This window comes from Orycteropus afer, unplaced genomic scaffold (assembly GCF_000298275.1).
Source record: "Orycteropus afer afer isolate SDZICR_OR568_19922 unplaced genomic scaffold, OryAfe1.0 scaffold00030, whole genome shotgun sequence".
Lineage (NCBI taxonomy): Eukaryota > Metazoa > Chordata > Mammalia > Tubulidentata > Orycteropodidae > Orycteropus > Orycteropus afer.
Window position 1 is genome coordinate 14,523,666 of NW_006921617.1, and position 13,034 is coordinate 14,536,699.

The 13,034-nt window shown below is 41.1% G+C and overlaps 1 protein-coding gene across 1 annotated transcript in view; it reads right to left on the reverse strand.

Annotated features, from left to right (window-relative positions):
• Nucleotides 1-8,694: 8,694 nt before the first annotated feature.
• The window catches only part of COLEC12 (collectin subfamily member 12), a 100,697-nt gene continuing 96,357 nt past the window's right edge, over nucleotides 8,695-13,034 (reverse strand). The window contains exons 8-9 of the mRNA XM_042780254.1: nucleotides 10,120-10,265; nucleotides 8,695-8,714 (exon numbers count right to left, since the gene is read on the reverse strand). Coding sequence (XP_042636188.1) covers nucleotides 8,695-8,714; nucleotides 10,120-10,265 — 166 coding nt within the window. The remainder of the gene's footprint in view (nucleotides 8,715-10,119; nucleotides 10,266-13,034) is intronic.

Consider the following 13,034-nt stretch of genomic DNA (forward strand, 5'->3'; position numbering starts at 1 on the left):
AAGTCTCAAGTTCTTGGATCAAATGTCAAGCTGGAGGCTTTTCCTGACTCACACAGCTGCAGGGACTGACGAGCTCAAGGTTGGCAGTCAGTGTACCGGCTGTTGGCTCCAACAGATGACGAATCCAAGATCACCACACCAAATGGTGGATTGTTCACTCATGGACAGTTGTAGGCAGCACAACAGGATCCAGATCCACAGAAGAGTCTGTCTTTTTCCCAGGATGTCCATATATATTGGAAGCAGGCCACATCCCTAGGGAAACTCCCTTTCAGTGGATTGGCTGCTCAAAACATATATATCTGATCTCATCATCAGGAATAACCACATCACAACGGCTTAAACCACTCAGAATCATGGTCTAGTCAAGGTGACACACAACTCAACTATCACAACATCCATCTATACTAAAACCTAGGGTGAATTCTCCAAACTAGATCTCTTTGGACATGGCATTGGAATCAATATGACATCGACAATGAAGGGATTGGTCTTGTGCTTTTACCTAAAGGAGACAAATGAGGATTCCACAGCAGAACTCCCTAGTTCTGCTGGAAAGAGAGAGGTGGCTCAACTGAATTATTGTGGCTAAGAAGAATAAAATGCATGCAGAAAGCCTAGGCCATCAGTAAGGAGATGACTGTGAGATTACAGGAGACAGCATGGTGGAGTGGAAGGAAGCTAGGTGGCATGAGTTCAAATCTCAGCTCTTGGGCAAATTATTTAACTCATCACATCTTTAGTTTCCTTATGTAGGGGTTGGAGATAATATATGCCAAGTTCCTAACCCATAGTAAGTGCTATGATTATAGTTACTATAGAATTTCCATTGTGTCTAACTTAACTCCTTTGCTCAAGGACATAAGAATTGATTTTAAGAATCTTATAAAGTTCTGAAGCTTCCAGGCAGAATTTAGTGAGTCATAGGCAGTAAGTGGTGATTAAAAAATACAGTGAGCTCTGGCATCAACTGTTGGAAGACTGAACAAAGGACAGTTTTCCATCCCTGGCCAGGAAGACTCAATCATGATCCTTCGGTTTAACCCATTTAACAGTATGTCTGGATGGATTGTTGGAAGGAATCTCAGCCCTGGAAGCCCATTCCTACCCACATTGCATGGGTGACCTCTGCTTTGCAAACTCAGGGTTAAAATATCCTTGGAGGGAGGCTGGGATACAACTCTGCCTATGGGATGCAGGCTGGACTGAGATAGTTTATCAGACTCATTCACTGAAAAATTGGAAAACCAGAGGCTCTGCCTCTGAAGACTTAAAGTTGGTTTTCTTAAGCCTGCTTTACTCTGGACTTGTGCCCACCTGGAGTAACCTGAACATACTCTACACGTCTTTGAACAAGGTTCTCTAGAGGAGAGGAAGGATGGATGACTGGAGCAAAAGGTTTTCAGCATCTGCTTTGTGAATTATAAAATAAATATGGTGCCATGCCACTAAGGAATATTTCCCAGGAGAATGAAACTATGAAAACTCTTCTTAAAAAAAGTGAAAACTTGTTTAAAAAAAAAAAAATTGCCTGTATTTCTAAAAGTGTTGAGTGTAAAGGTCAGAAAAGAGATACCCCATGACACTGCCATTTAAAAAAGGTCTCTAAAGTTTTCCCTGACTTAGGGCCATATTTTAGTGAATAGAATGAATCTGCCTAACAATTTTTTTTTCCTATCTTCATTTTGATTTTTCTTTTTAACTACCACTAGCAATATGAATTCCTTCATTTCTCCTTTTTGGCTTCTTTCATCCTTCTGTTCTTTTTATGTTTGGTGACTGATGAGCCAAAGACACCTTTCTTTCTTCTTCCTTCAGTAATTTGTAGGCTTCCCAATGAAATCTGTAAAATCATCAAATGCAGTCGTTTCCCTGTGTATTACCCAGAGCACTTGGTGCATAGTGTTCAGCATGGAGGAAGGAGTCAAGTATACCTTCAGGATGGGTTTATTGAGAAAGGATTTAGACAAGTGATCCTTGAGCTGAATTAGAAAGGAGATGCTCTTCAGGTAAATGAGGTAGGGAAGGGAAATCCAGGTAGAGTATGGGGGTAAGAAAAGCCATGGAGGAAACTTCAGGTGGCTTGGTATGGCAGTTAGGGTATGTGGGTAAGGGAGGGTGGGACTGTGTGGGTAAGGGAAAGCTGGAGAGTGGGAACCAAGTCACCAAGGGCCTCATCACCCCCGCATGGATGTCCTGCAGGATTTGGATTTTGGGAAGTAATGGGCAACCTGGTCAGATTTGCATTTTTGGAAACCACTGTGACAGCAGTGTGGGCAATGGGCAAGTCCTCAACCTGTTTCAGTTTCTTCATTTCTAAAGCAGGGCAATAAATTTTGCATATTAGAAAGATAAAATGTATGTAAAAATGGTACTCGTATTTATAGTATTATTATATGACTTCCTTGAGTTATGAATGACTTAACACACTTATTTTTTCAAGACGAGATCATTTTTACCATCTGAGGAAAAAAATCTGTACGCTTGGATGCTTGGTCTGGTTACCTGATTTATGTAGCATATCACTTCCTTATGTATGTTTTTTTTTTGTTGTTGTTGTTGTTTATAGGGGCAGCTATTACTATTTGTTGTCTGCTTCAGCTTAAACTGTTAAAAAATGAGGAGATATGGAGGAGGTAGTTGATGAACACTGATAGAGCAAAAAAAGGTTTTGGGTTTTTTTTTACCCCCTACTCCTTTTGTGCATTTATTTGTTTTTTCAAGAGCTTAGAGAGAAAAATGTTTTCCCTCTTTGCATAGCAGGCAGCAAATCAGCTACATGAAGACATCAGCAAATTTTACTAAAACAGTATTAGTTGGGAATAGGGACATAGAAATCTGGCTTGCAAATAGCCTGATACACAGAGAAGTATAAGGGACATCTTAGAACGTATGCTATTCATCTGACTGTATTCAGTGTGTTATCAAGAAGGGCCCTGGTTCCTAAAGAATATTAGAACATTATCAAAGCTTGGGTATGAATAGTGTAACCCAGGAAATCATATCCCCTTCCTGAGCCTTGGATCCTCTGTAAAAGAGGAAGTGTAGTAACACCTACTTTATAGGGTTGTTGAAAGGATTACATGACATAGTCTGATTGAAGCCCTAGTATTAAAACAACAACAACAACAAAGTTGCTGTGAAGTAGATTCTGATTCATAGTGACCCTCTGTACAACAGAATGAAACACTACCTGGGCATACACCATCCTCATGATCCTTGCTATACCTGAGCCCACTGTTGCAGCTACTGTGTTAATCCGTCTTGTTGAGGGTCTTCCCCTTTTTTGCTGACCCTCTGATTTACCAAGCATGATATCCTTCTCTAGGGAATGGTCCCTTCTGACAACATGACCAAAGTAGGAGAGAGGAAGTTTGGCCATTCTTGTTTCCAAGGAGCATTCCAGCTGCACTTCTTCCAGAACAGATTTGTTAGTTTTTCTGGCAGTCCCTGGTACTTTCGGTATTCTTCACCAACACCACAACTCAAAAACATCAACTCTTCTTCAGTCTTCCTTATTCATTATTGTCCAGCTTTCACACGCACATGAGGCAATTGAAAAATCCCATGGCTTGGGTTGGGCATACCTTACTCTTCTAAGAGACATCTTTGCTCTTCAGCACTTTACAGAGGTCTTTTGCAGCAGATTTGCCCAGTGGAATATGTCGGATTTCTTGACTGCTGCTTCCGTGGGTGTTGATTGTGGATCCAAATAATATGCAATCTTTGATAACCTCAATCTTTTCTCCATTTATCATGATCCTGCTTATTGGTCCAGTTGTGAGGATTTTCATTTTCTTTTTGTTGAGGTGTAATCCATATCACTGACTGTAGTCTTTCATCTTCATCAGTGTTTCAAGTCATCCTCATTTTCAGCAAGCCAGGTTGTGTCATCTGCATATCGCAGGTTGTTAATGAGTCATCTTCCAGTCCTGATGTGTTCTTCTTCATATAGTCCATCTCTTCAGATTATTTGCTCAGCTCAGCATACAGACTGAATAACTATGGTAAAGGATACAACCTTAACACATCCCCTTCCTGATTTTAAGCCATGCAGTATCCCCTTGTTCTGTTCAAATGACAGCCTCCTGCTCTATGTACAGGTTCCTCATGTGCACAATTAAGTGTTCTGGAATTCCATTCTTCTTAGTGTTATCTGTAATTTGTTATGATCTGCACAGTCAAATGCCTTTGCATAGTCCATCTGACATCAGCAATAATATACTCATTCCATGTCCTCTTCTAAATCTGGCTTGCTTTTCTGGAAGTTCCCTGTTAATATACTGCTGTAACCATTCTTGAATTATCTTCAGCAAGATTTTACTTGCAGGTGATATTAATGATATTGTTAGATAACTTCCACATTCTGTTGAATCATCTTTCTGTGGAATGGGTACAAATATGGATCTCTTCCAGTCAGTTGGCCAGGTAGCTGTCTTCTAGGTTTGTTGGCATAAACGAGTAAGTGCCTCCAGCATAGCATCCATTTGTTGAAACATCTCAATGGGTATCCTGTCAATTCCTGGAGGCTTGCTTTTCACCAATTCCTTCAATGCAGCTTTGACTTCTTCCTGCAGTACCATTGGTTCTTGATCATATGCCACCTCCTGAAATAAATGAACATCAACCAATTTTTGGGGAGTACAGTGACTCTGTGTATTCCTTCCATCTTCTTTTGATGTTTCCTGCACCATTCAATATTTTGCCCATGCAGTGTTTCAATATAGCAACTCAAGGCTTGAATTTTTTCTTCAGTTCTTTCAGCTTAAGAAATGCCAAGCATGTTCTTCCCTTTTGGTTTTCTAACTCCAGGTCTTTGCACATTTCATTATAATAATTGGTTTTGTCTCCTCAAGCTGCTTTTTGAAATGTTCTGTTCAGCTCTTTTATCTTGTCATTTCTTCCATTTGCTTCAGCTGCTCTCTGTTTAAGAGCAAGTTTCAGAGTCTCCTCTGACATCCATTTTGGTCTTTCCTTCTTTTCCTCTTTTCTATAGATTCACAAGTTTTATAAAAATCTTTTTTTTTTTTTTAATATTGTGATTTGCATGAAAATTTACCAAGTTAATTTTCCATATAGCAGCTCACATATACTTTGTCTCATGACATTGACTGCAATTTCCCACAATGCCACAGCTCTCCTCCCACTTCCTCCCCATAGTTACCTCTTCCCTGGGTCCTTCCTTCCCAAGGACTCCTGCTCACCCCCCGCCAAAACTGTCTCCCTGTGCATAAACAGCTTTCTATTCTCCCATGATTAATCTCTCCAAGGAGTGTATCTACTTAATGTAGATACATTGGGCTCATATGCCTGTCTTTTGTTTGGCTGGAAGCCACATCTTTCCCTGTCTTTTTAATGACCTTTTGCTTCCTTCATGTATGATGTTCTTGATGTCATCCCACAATTCATCTGTTTTTTGGTCATTGGTGTTCAATGTATTAAATCTATTCTTCCGACGGTTTCTAAATCCAGGTGGGATATAATCAAGGTCCTATTTTGGCTCTGATGGACTTGTTTTAATTGTCTTCACCTTCAGCTTGAACTTGCATATGAGCAATTGATGATTTGTCCCACAGTCAGGTCATTGGCCTTGTTTTGCCTAAAGATACTGAGCTTCTCCATTGCCTCTTTCCACAGATGCGGCTGATCTGATTCCTGTGTATTCTATCTGGTGAGGTCCACATGTATAGCTGCCATTTATGTTGTTGAAAAAAAGGTATTTGCAGTGGGTAAGTTGTTGGTCTTGCAAAATTCTGTCATGGGATTTCTGGCATCATTTTTGTCACCAAGTCCATATTTTCCAAACCAGTGATTCTTGTTTTCAATTTTTGCATTCCATCCACTAGTAATAATCAACACATCTTGATTGTATGTTCGGTCAATTTCAGACTGCGTAAGTTGTTAAAAATCTTCAATTTCTTCATCTATGGCTTAAGGATTTGGTACATAAATTTGAATAATAGTAGTATTAACTGGTCTTCCTTGTAGGCAAATGGCTATTATTCTATCACTGACAACACTGTACTTCAGGAGAGATCTTGAAACATTCTTTGTGAGGATGAATGCCATACCATTCTTCTTCAATTTGACATTCCTGGCACAGTAGATCACATGATTGATTGTCTGATTCACAATGGTGAAAAACAGTCCATACCAGCTCACTAATGCCTAGGATATTGATCTTTATGTGTTCCATTTAATTTTTGACAATTTATAATTTTCTTACATTCATACTTCGTACATTCCACATTCAGATTATTAGTATTTGTTTGCAGGTGTTTCTTTCCATTTTGAGTCATGCCTCATCAGCAAATGGAGGTCCCGAAAGCTTTGCTCCATCCACTTCATTAAGGTCTACTCTACTTTGAGGAGGCAGCTCTTCCCCAGTCATATTTTGAGTGCCTTTCAACCTGAGGGGCTCATCTTCCGCCATTATATCAGTGCTTCAGGGCTATTCATGAAGTTTTCCAGTAATATATCAGCGTTTCACTGCTAGTCATAAGATTTTCACTGGCCAATTTTTAGAGAATTGGATGATCCCTTCCTTCTTCCAAGTCTGTCTTAGTCTAGAAGCTCTGCTCAAACCTGTCCACCATGGGTAACCCTGCTAGTATTTGAAATACCAATGTCATAGCCTCCAGCTTCATAGTAACACTCAAGCCACCAAAGTACAACTGACAGACGACTGGTGGCAGCAACCCTGTAAGACAGAGTAAAACTGTCCCATCCAGTTTCCAAGGCTAAACATCTTTATGGAAACAGACTGCCACATCTTTCTCCCACAGAGTGGGCTAGTGAATTCAAACCACCAACTTTTCAGTTAGAAGCACTTAAACACGGCACACCAACAACATTCCTTGAAGCCCTAGTATAATGCCTGAAAAGTAATAATAAGAGCTAAGTTATTGTTAGGGTTGGGAAAAGAAACACCCCACCTCCTAAAGCTACCAGCAGTATTCTTTACTAAGCTGGCAAAAGATACTTAATCTCAAGTTCCTTCTGAAGACAAATCTTAATTGACACTTGAGAAACAGGAAAAGTATTAAAAAGAAGATGGTGTCTAGTCCACAAACATTGAGGCTAAAGAAGTATTAGAGTCCAGAGCCACCCTTGTATGGGATGGCCTCAACAGTTTAGGGTCAGACAACAGTGGATCTTTTCAGCCCAACCAGGCTTTATGGACAGGACAGCAGGGCATTCAGGTGCTGAGGAAACAGCCCTTCCCAGACTGTGGAGATGGCTTGGACAGTGACCAGGGGAAAAACAGAGTCCACACAGCTACAGGTGTGAAAGTCAAACTCTTTCTTTATTTTTTTACTGTTTTATTTGAGTTAGGTAGCAGCACTGCCTGGGGAACCCCTTGGGAGGGGAGTAGAAGGAATCTGTTGGATGGAAATCTTACCTTTGAGCATCAGTTATAGCTAATGTCTGTTTTCAACACATTTCACTTTAGACTTTTCAATGGCAAGTCAAGGAGTGGATGGGAGGTGGGCTCAGAGAGGAGGTTCTTTGTAAGAGTACAATACAGTGGCCAAGATTTTGTCTTGCATTTCATAATGTGTGTACCTTGGAAATCTGGTTTTTGAGACTTGACTTAAGAATACACAAACTTTCCAGGTAGCACATGTCTGGTTCCCATCTTTCTAATGCCTCTGCCTTTGGCTGGTGTGATACCACACTTTCCTGACAGTTAATGTCAGCTCTGGTCTGGGTCTGGCACCAACTATATCCAGACCTCAGCCATAAAACAGATCCTTCTAGATAGTCAGATTCAGGTATTCTTCTCTTCTCAAAAGATACCTCTCCACCAAAATGAATTCAAGCACATCCCTGACTTGACCACTTTCTCTGGGCCTGGTCAGGAACATATCAAGAGCTCTGGTTGATGGCTTAGTGCCCACTTGGCTGAGCCATGTGGGTACTCAGGCTTGACCAACTACACTGGCAAAATCTGCAGAGATATTTCTAGACAGTTCAAGTGATTGACTCCTCTGAGAAGATGATACATATACATACATATTTATATATTTATATACACACACAAAAAAATATATTTATTTTTTTAAAACCACAACTGAACAAATTCTTTGCCATTGGGTAGAACTAAATCTTTCAAGAAACCCTATTTATTAGTACACCATTATTGTTTTCTTTGGCTCCATGTATTATATTGATAAAATGGGGGAAAAAAGGCAGGGGGGATGATAAAAAGAAAATATTTTGTACAAAAATACAAAGTTTTAAAAGCTCTTTAAGTATATTTCATATTATTACTAAGAGTTGCCCTATATAACTGCATGTCTGTATGTTTTTCCTATATTTGGGATTTGTAGAAATAGAAGGTACTGTTTACACAGTATATGTTTAAGTTCTTCCTATAGCTCAACAACCAACGTTAGTCTTTTTCAGAAAGGAGCATTCCATATTTTGGAAGGGATAATGTGCAGAACTGTATGGTTACTGGCTGAGAAAAATCTATGCAATTCAGTCCATCTGTACACTGAAAATCAACATACACACTGGGGGAACGTTTTAGTTCCCAAGTCCTTGGGAATTGGCAGATGGTAATACACACTTCTGTCAGTGTTTTCAGTAATTGGATTTCAGAGCTTTCCTTCGATTTGGTGAGAAAGGAGTATCCTCTGCCTTTGGAAGCCACCTGAAATTTTGTTCATGTTAGTACCTCACAGCCCATTACAATGCAGATGATAGTGCTGGAACAGAATAAAAAGGATGGGTGTTAATTTCCTAAAGAATAAAATGAATTTACAATTCAAAAATGGAACACAAGTTTTTATAGGAAGATCCCAAAATATGTCATTCAATGATGTGTTTTTCCCCCCAAAAGGAATGTGTACAAGTTCTTATTCATATTAAGCAGAAGCTATGTTTCATTTTGAAGGAAGATATTTTGGGGAAGCCTAGTCCCAATCAAATCTCTAATGGCCAAATGACAAATCTGGGTTATTTATGGCCATCTATTATAATATCTTGTTTAGATATCTGTGTTGCTCATTCCCCCACTCCCAACTGACCAGGCTGTGAGTGCTTTTTGTGTCTCGAGACCCCTAGCACCTGGCCCAGTGCCTGACACGTGAAAGGTGCTCAATAGGTGTTCTTGATAATTCACCACAGATGGATAATTTGTGCCCCAGTTACTTCCAGAAAAAATTGGAGCAAAATATATTTGAGGTTTTTGTTTACCATAAGCTTTTTTTTTAAAAATTATAGTTTTATTTAAATATAATTCAGATAACATATAAATCATCATCTGGTGGCACAGTGCCTAAGGCATTTGACTGCTAACCAGGAGGTTGATGGTTTAAACCTACCAGCTGCTCTGCAGAAGGAAGATGGGGCAATTTACTTCCGTAAAGATTTACTGCCTTGGAAACCCAATGGGGGTCACTATGAGTCGGAACTGACTTGAGGGCAGTGATTTTTTTTTATTTGGTTTTGAGTGGTTTTTAGTATAGTCAGGGTTGTGCAATTCAAAACTATCTAATCTAATTTTAGAACATTTTTAGCACCCCCATAAAGAAACTTGGCATTCATGAGTATTCACACCTCATTCCTCTCTATACCCACCTCAAACTTTTAAATCTAGTTCTGATGAAGAAAACTGAGTGATGCATTAAATGAAGTTTTTGTTAAGAATCTTTTGAAGTCAAGAAAATCTTTGTGGAGTATGAGTTTATAAGGGGCACACATTATATCCATCCATTATCTAGCACAGCACCTGCCCATAGTAGTCGCTCAGTAATTGAATGGTTGGCCACCTGTGGAACTCTATGAAAAATGCATGTATTGGTACCACATTTTAAAGAACAGTGAACTGACAATAATATGTGATACTGACCAGGACCAGTTAGTCTAATATTTGAATACTTCCTCTATGCCAGGCACAGCTGGGCTTCACTTAACTCATTTAGTCCTCTCAATACCCTGTAAAGAGGATACTATTATTATTCCCATGAGCCTAGTGAAGTGGCCAAACCAGGACTGGAACCTAGACAGTTGGTTGCAGAACCTGCCTCCAGAACTCATACAGTTGCCACCTCTCTCCCTCCAGTGGGACACAGCTCTGCAGTCCCTTCTGATATGCACCCTATCACTTACCTGTCTCCCTGACTTTTTCGCAAATGAAGTTGTTGATATCCTCACACTGGAAATCGTTCCACTGCCCAGCATAGATCAACCCAGCACAGTCTTCTCCTGGCCCATGACCATGACCCCAGTTATCTGGCTGTCCAGCTTTCCAATTCCTTTTAACAAAACAGAAATGGAGTCTTATTTGCACAGTAAAATAGAAGTTTTCTTCACTCAAGAGCAGCAAAAAAATGTAAAAACCCAAAACTAAAGCATGTCATTTGACCTAGAATGAAAATGCATTATTTAAAAAGCTGTTCATGCTCTTAATCAGAATAAGCAGCCACTATTTTGCAGAAGTGGGGAAGGTCCTGTCCAGGTCAAAGGGCCAGAAGTCTGGGGTATAATGCAGCATCTCCCTGCAGGCTTGTAATTTTTTGCCACAATGAAGTCAACTCACTGAGCTGCCTCATCACAATACCAAGAGAGTGGATCCTTCTTGGACAGTTAGGTGAATAATGACTTTTTTCAATGTGGTAAAATGTATGTCAAAAGTTTGCCATCTGTGGTGGTTAAGGTTGTGTGTCAACTTGGCAGCTGGCTGTAGTACTCCCTATGATGAGACTGGTAATCAGCTCCATTGTGGAAAATCTACTGTGAGCAGCTGAGTTGCTTTGGGTATGTGGTCTGCTTCCCTTATATAAGAAACAGCTTTGGGAATGGTCTCTAGTTTATGGCATGCTTGAACCCTGCATGTAGCCAAGTCGTTGTTCAGTAGCCTGCCATGCTCTGCCGATCTTGGAACTTTTAATGGAGTTGAATTAATGGCCTGCCATGTGATTTGGTAGTATGTCTTATTACTTATTACTTGTCAACCTTGGATTTGTCAGCCTCAGCAGCCAGCAGCTGTCTGAGTGAAGAAAAGCCTCTACCTTCAGTGGGCTGGGAGCAGGAGGCAGAGCTGAAGCTCAAGGTTGAGGGGCTTTCACCTAGCCCCTAGAGCCTGGCACTTTGAACTTGGACTTAAAGTCCCGAACTGTAAGAGAATACACTCCTGTTTGTTCAAGCCATCCCATTTGTGGTATTTCTGTTAGAGCAGCACTAGGTAACCAGAACACCATCATATCCACTTTTTTTTTAATTGTGATTTGGGTGAAAATTTACAACAGATCACATACACTTTGTTTCATGACATTGACTACAATTTACCTCAATGCAACAGCTCCCCTCCCACTTCTTCTCAATAGTTACCTCTTCCCTGTGTCCATCCCTCTATCCACTCCTGCCCCCTGAGCTGTCTCCCTGTGCATAAACAGCCCTTCTTTCTCCCATGATTGTTCTCTCCAAGGAGTGTGTCTACCTCAGGTAAATGTTCAACTCATATGCCTGTCTTTTGTTTGGCTGGAAGCCACAGGTGTGGATTCAATTCCAGACCTGAAGGGCAGCTAGGGGCCATAGTCTCAGGGATTCCACCAGTCTCTATCAGACCAACAAATCTGGTCCCCCCCACTTTTTTTTTTTCCCTCAAATGATTTTGAGTTTTGTTCCACATTGTTCTTCTTCGTCTCCATCCAGGATCTCCTACAAAGGTCCCCCTCTGAGTGGCTGACAGTGGTAACTGGGCACCATCTAGTTTTTCTGGTCTCATCGTCATATAGGCTGTGGATTGCATGATGTACCAGTCGCTAGGACTAATTGTTTCCATGAATCTTGGTTTTCTTCATTCTTCTTTGCTCTGGACGAGGAGAGACCATCGTTGCTGCATCTAGATGGCTGCTTGCAAACTTTTAAGATCCCAGTTGCTACTTGCCAAAGTAGAAGGTAGAACAATGTTTTGTGTAGTATGTTATGCCAGTTGAGCTTGATGACCCCTGCAAGTATGGTCGTGAGCCCACTGGTTCAACTACTTGGTCACTCTGGGTAGCTGGCTGGCTGGTCTGAAGTGAAGGGAAGAGTGTGACTCCCAGACTTGGCAGCTGGTACCCATGACCTAGCTGGGATGGCTAGGGCTGAGCTGACCAGAACCCAACCAAACAAAGAGGAAGATGTTTGACACTGAGCTGGTGTTAAGTTGTTGCAATTTGATGGCTTGAGCTGGGCTGGACTTTGCTTGTTTATGGATCCAGATGCCTGAAGTGTTCAAGCAGAACAGAAGATTCTCCAGAGAGAAAGGACCATGTCTGTCTCCTCAGAGTACTGGTTTGGCTCTCTAAAATGGGGGGAGATAAAGGCATGAAGTGGCTGGCTTACACGCTTTCATGGGTGTGGTTATTCTTAAACTGATGGTGAAGGGGATATTTTGTGATGTGAATTTTTGAAGTATAAAAGGGATAATGGCTAGAAAAGCCAGGGGGTGGCCTGCAGTGTAGTAAATTACTTAGTATGGCTTTTCTACCCGTAAGTCATTGTAAACTCAGTGGTGGAATGAGCAGGTGAGGAGCTCCTGATTGTAAATGTTGTCTACCTGGGTTATTTCTGTTGGGCGTGGCACAGTACAATGTTCTGGGAGGTTCCCACTCTCTCAGGTGCTTAGAGTTCTGATGCTATGATTGGCTAGTTTGACCACTCTGCGGGGCTCAAGAGGAGGCCTCCTAGAGGCAGAACTCTCTGTCTGACTGCTGGTTAAGGAAGACGTGCTGCTGAAAGAGACATGCGCTACTGAAAGAGACACGTGCTGCTGGGAAAGAGACGCAAGAGACATGCATTGCTGAGTAAGACACTGAGGGACATGCACTGCTGGGGGAGAGACTGTGAGAGACTTGGCTGAGAGATGGTGGGCTGGGAGAGAGACTGAGAGTTTTTCCTTAACTTGAATTGTAGCCTGGTGCTTCCCTAATAAACTCCATAATCTGAGAGTTCTGTGTGGCCACTGCAGTGAATTATCGAACCCAGGAGAGAGGTGGTGGGTGCTTTGAGAGGAACGGTTGGAGAAAGGGCTGGAGGGA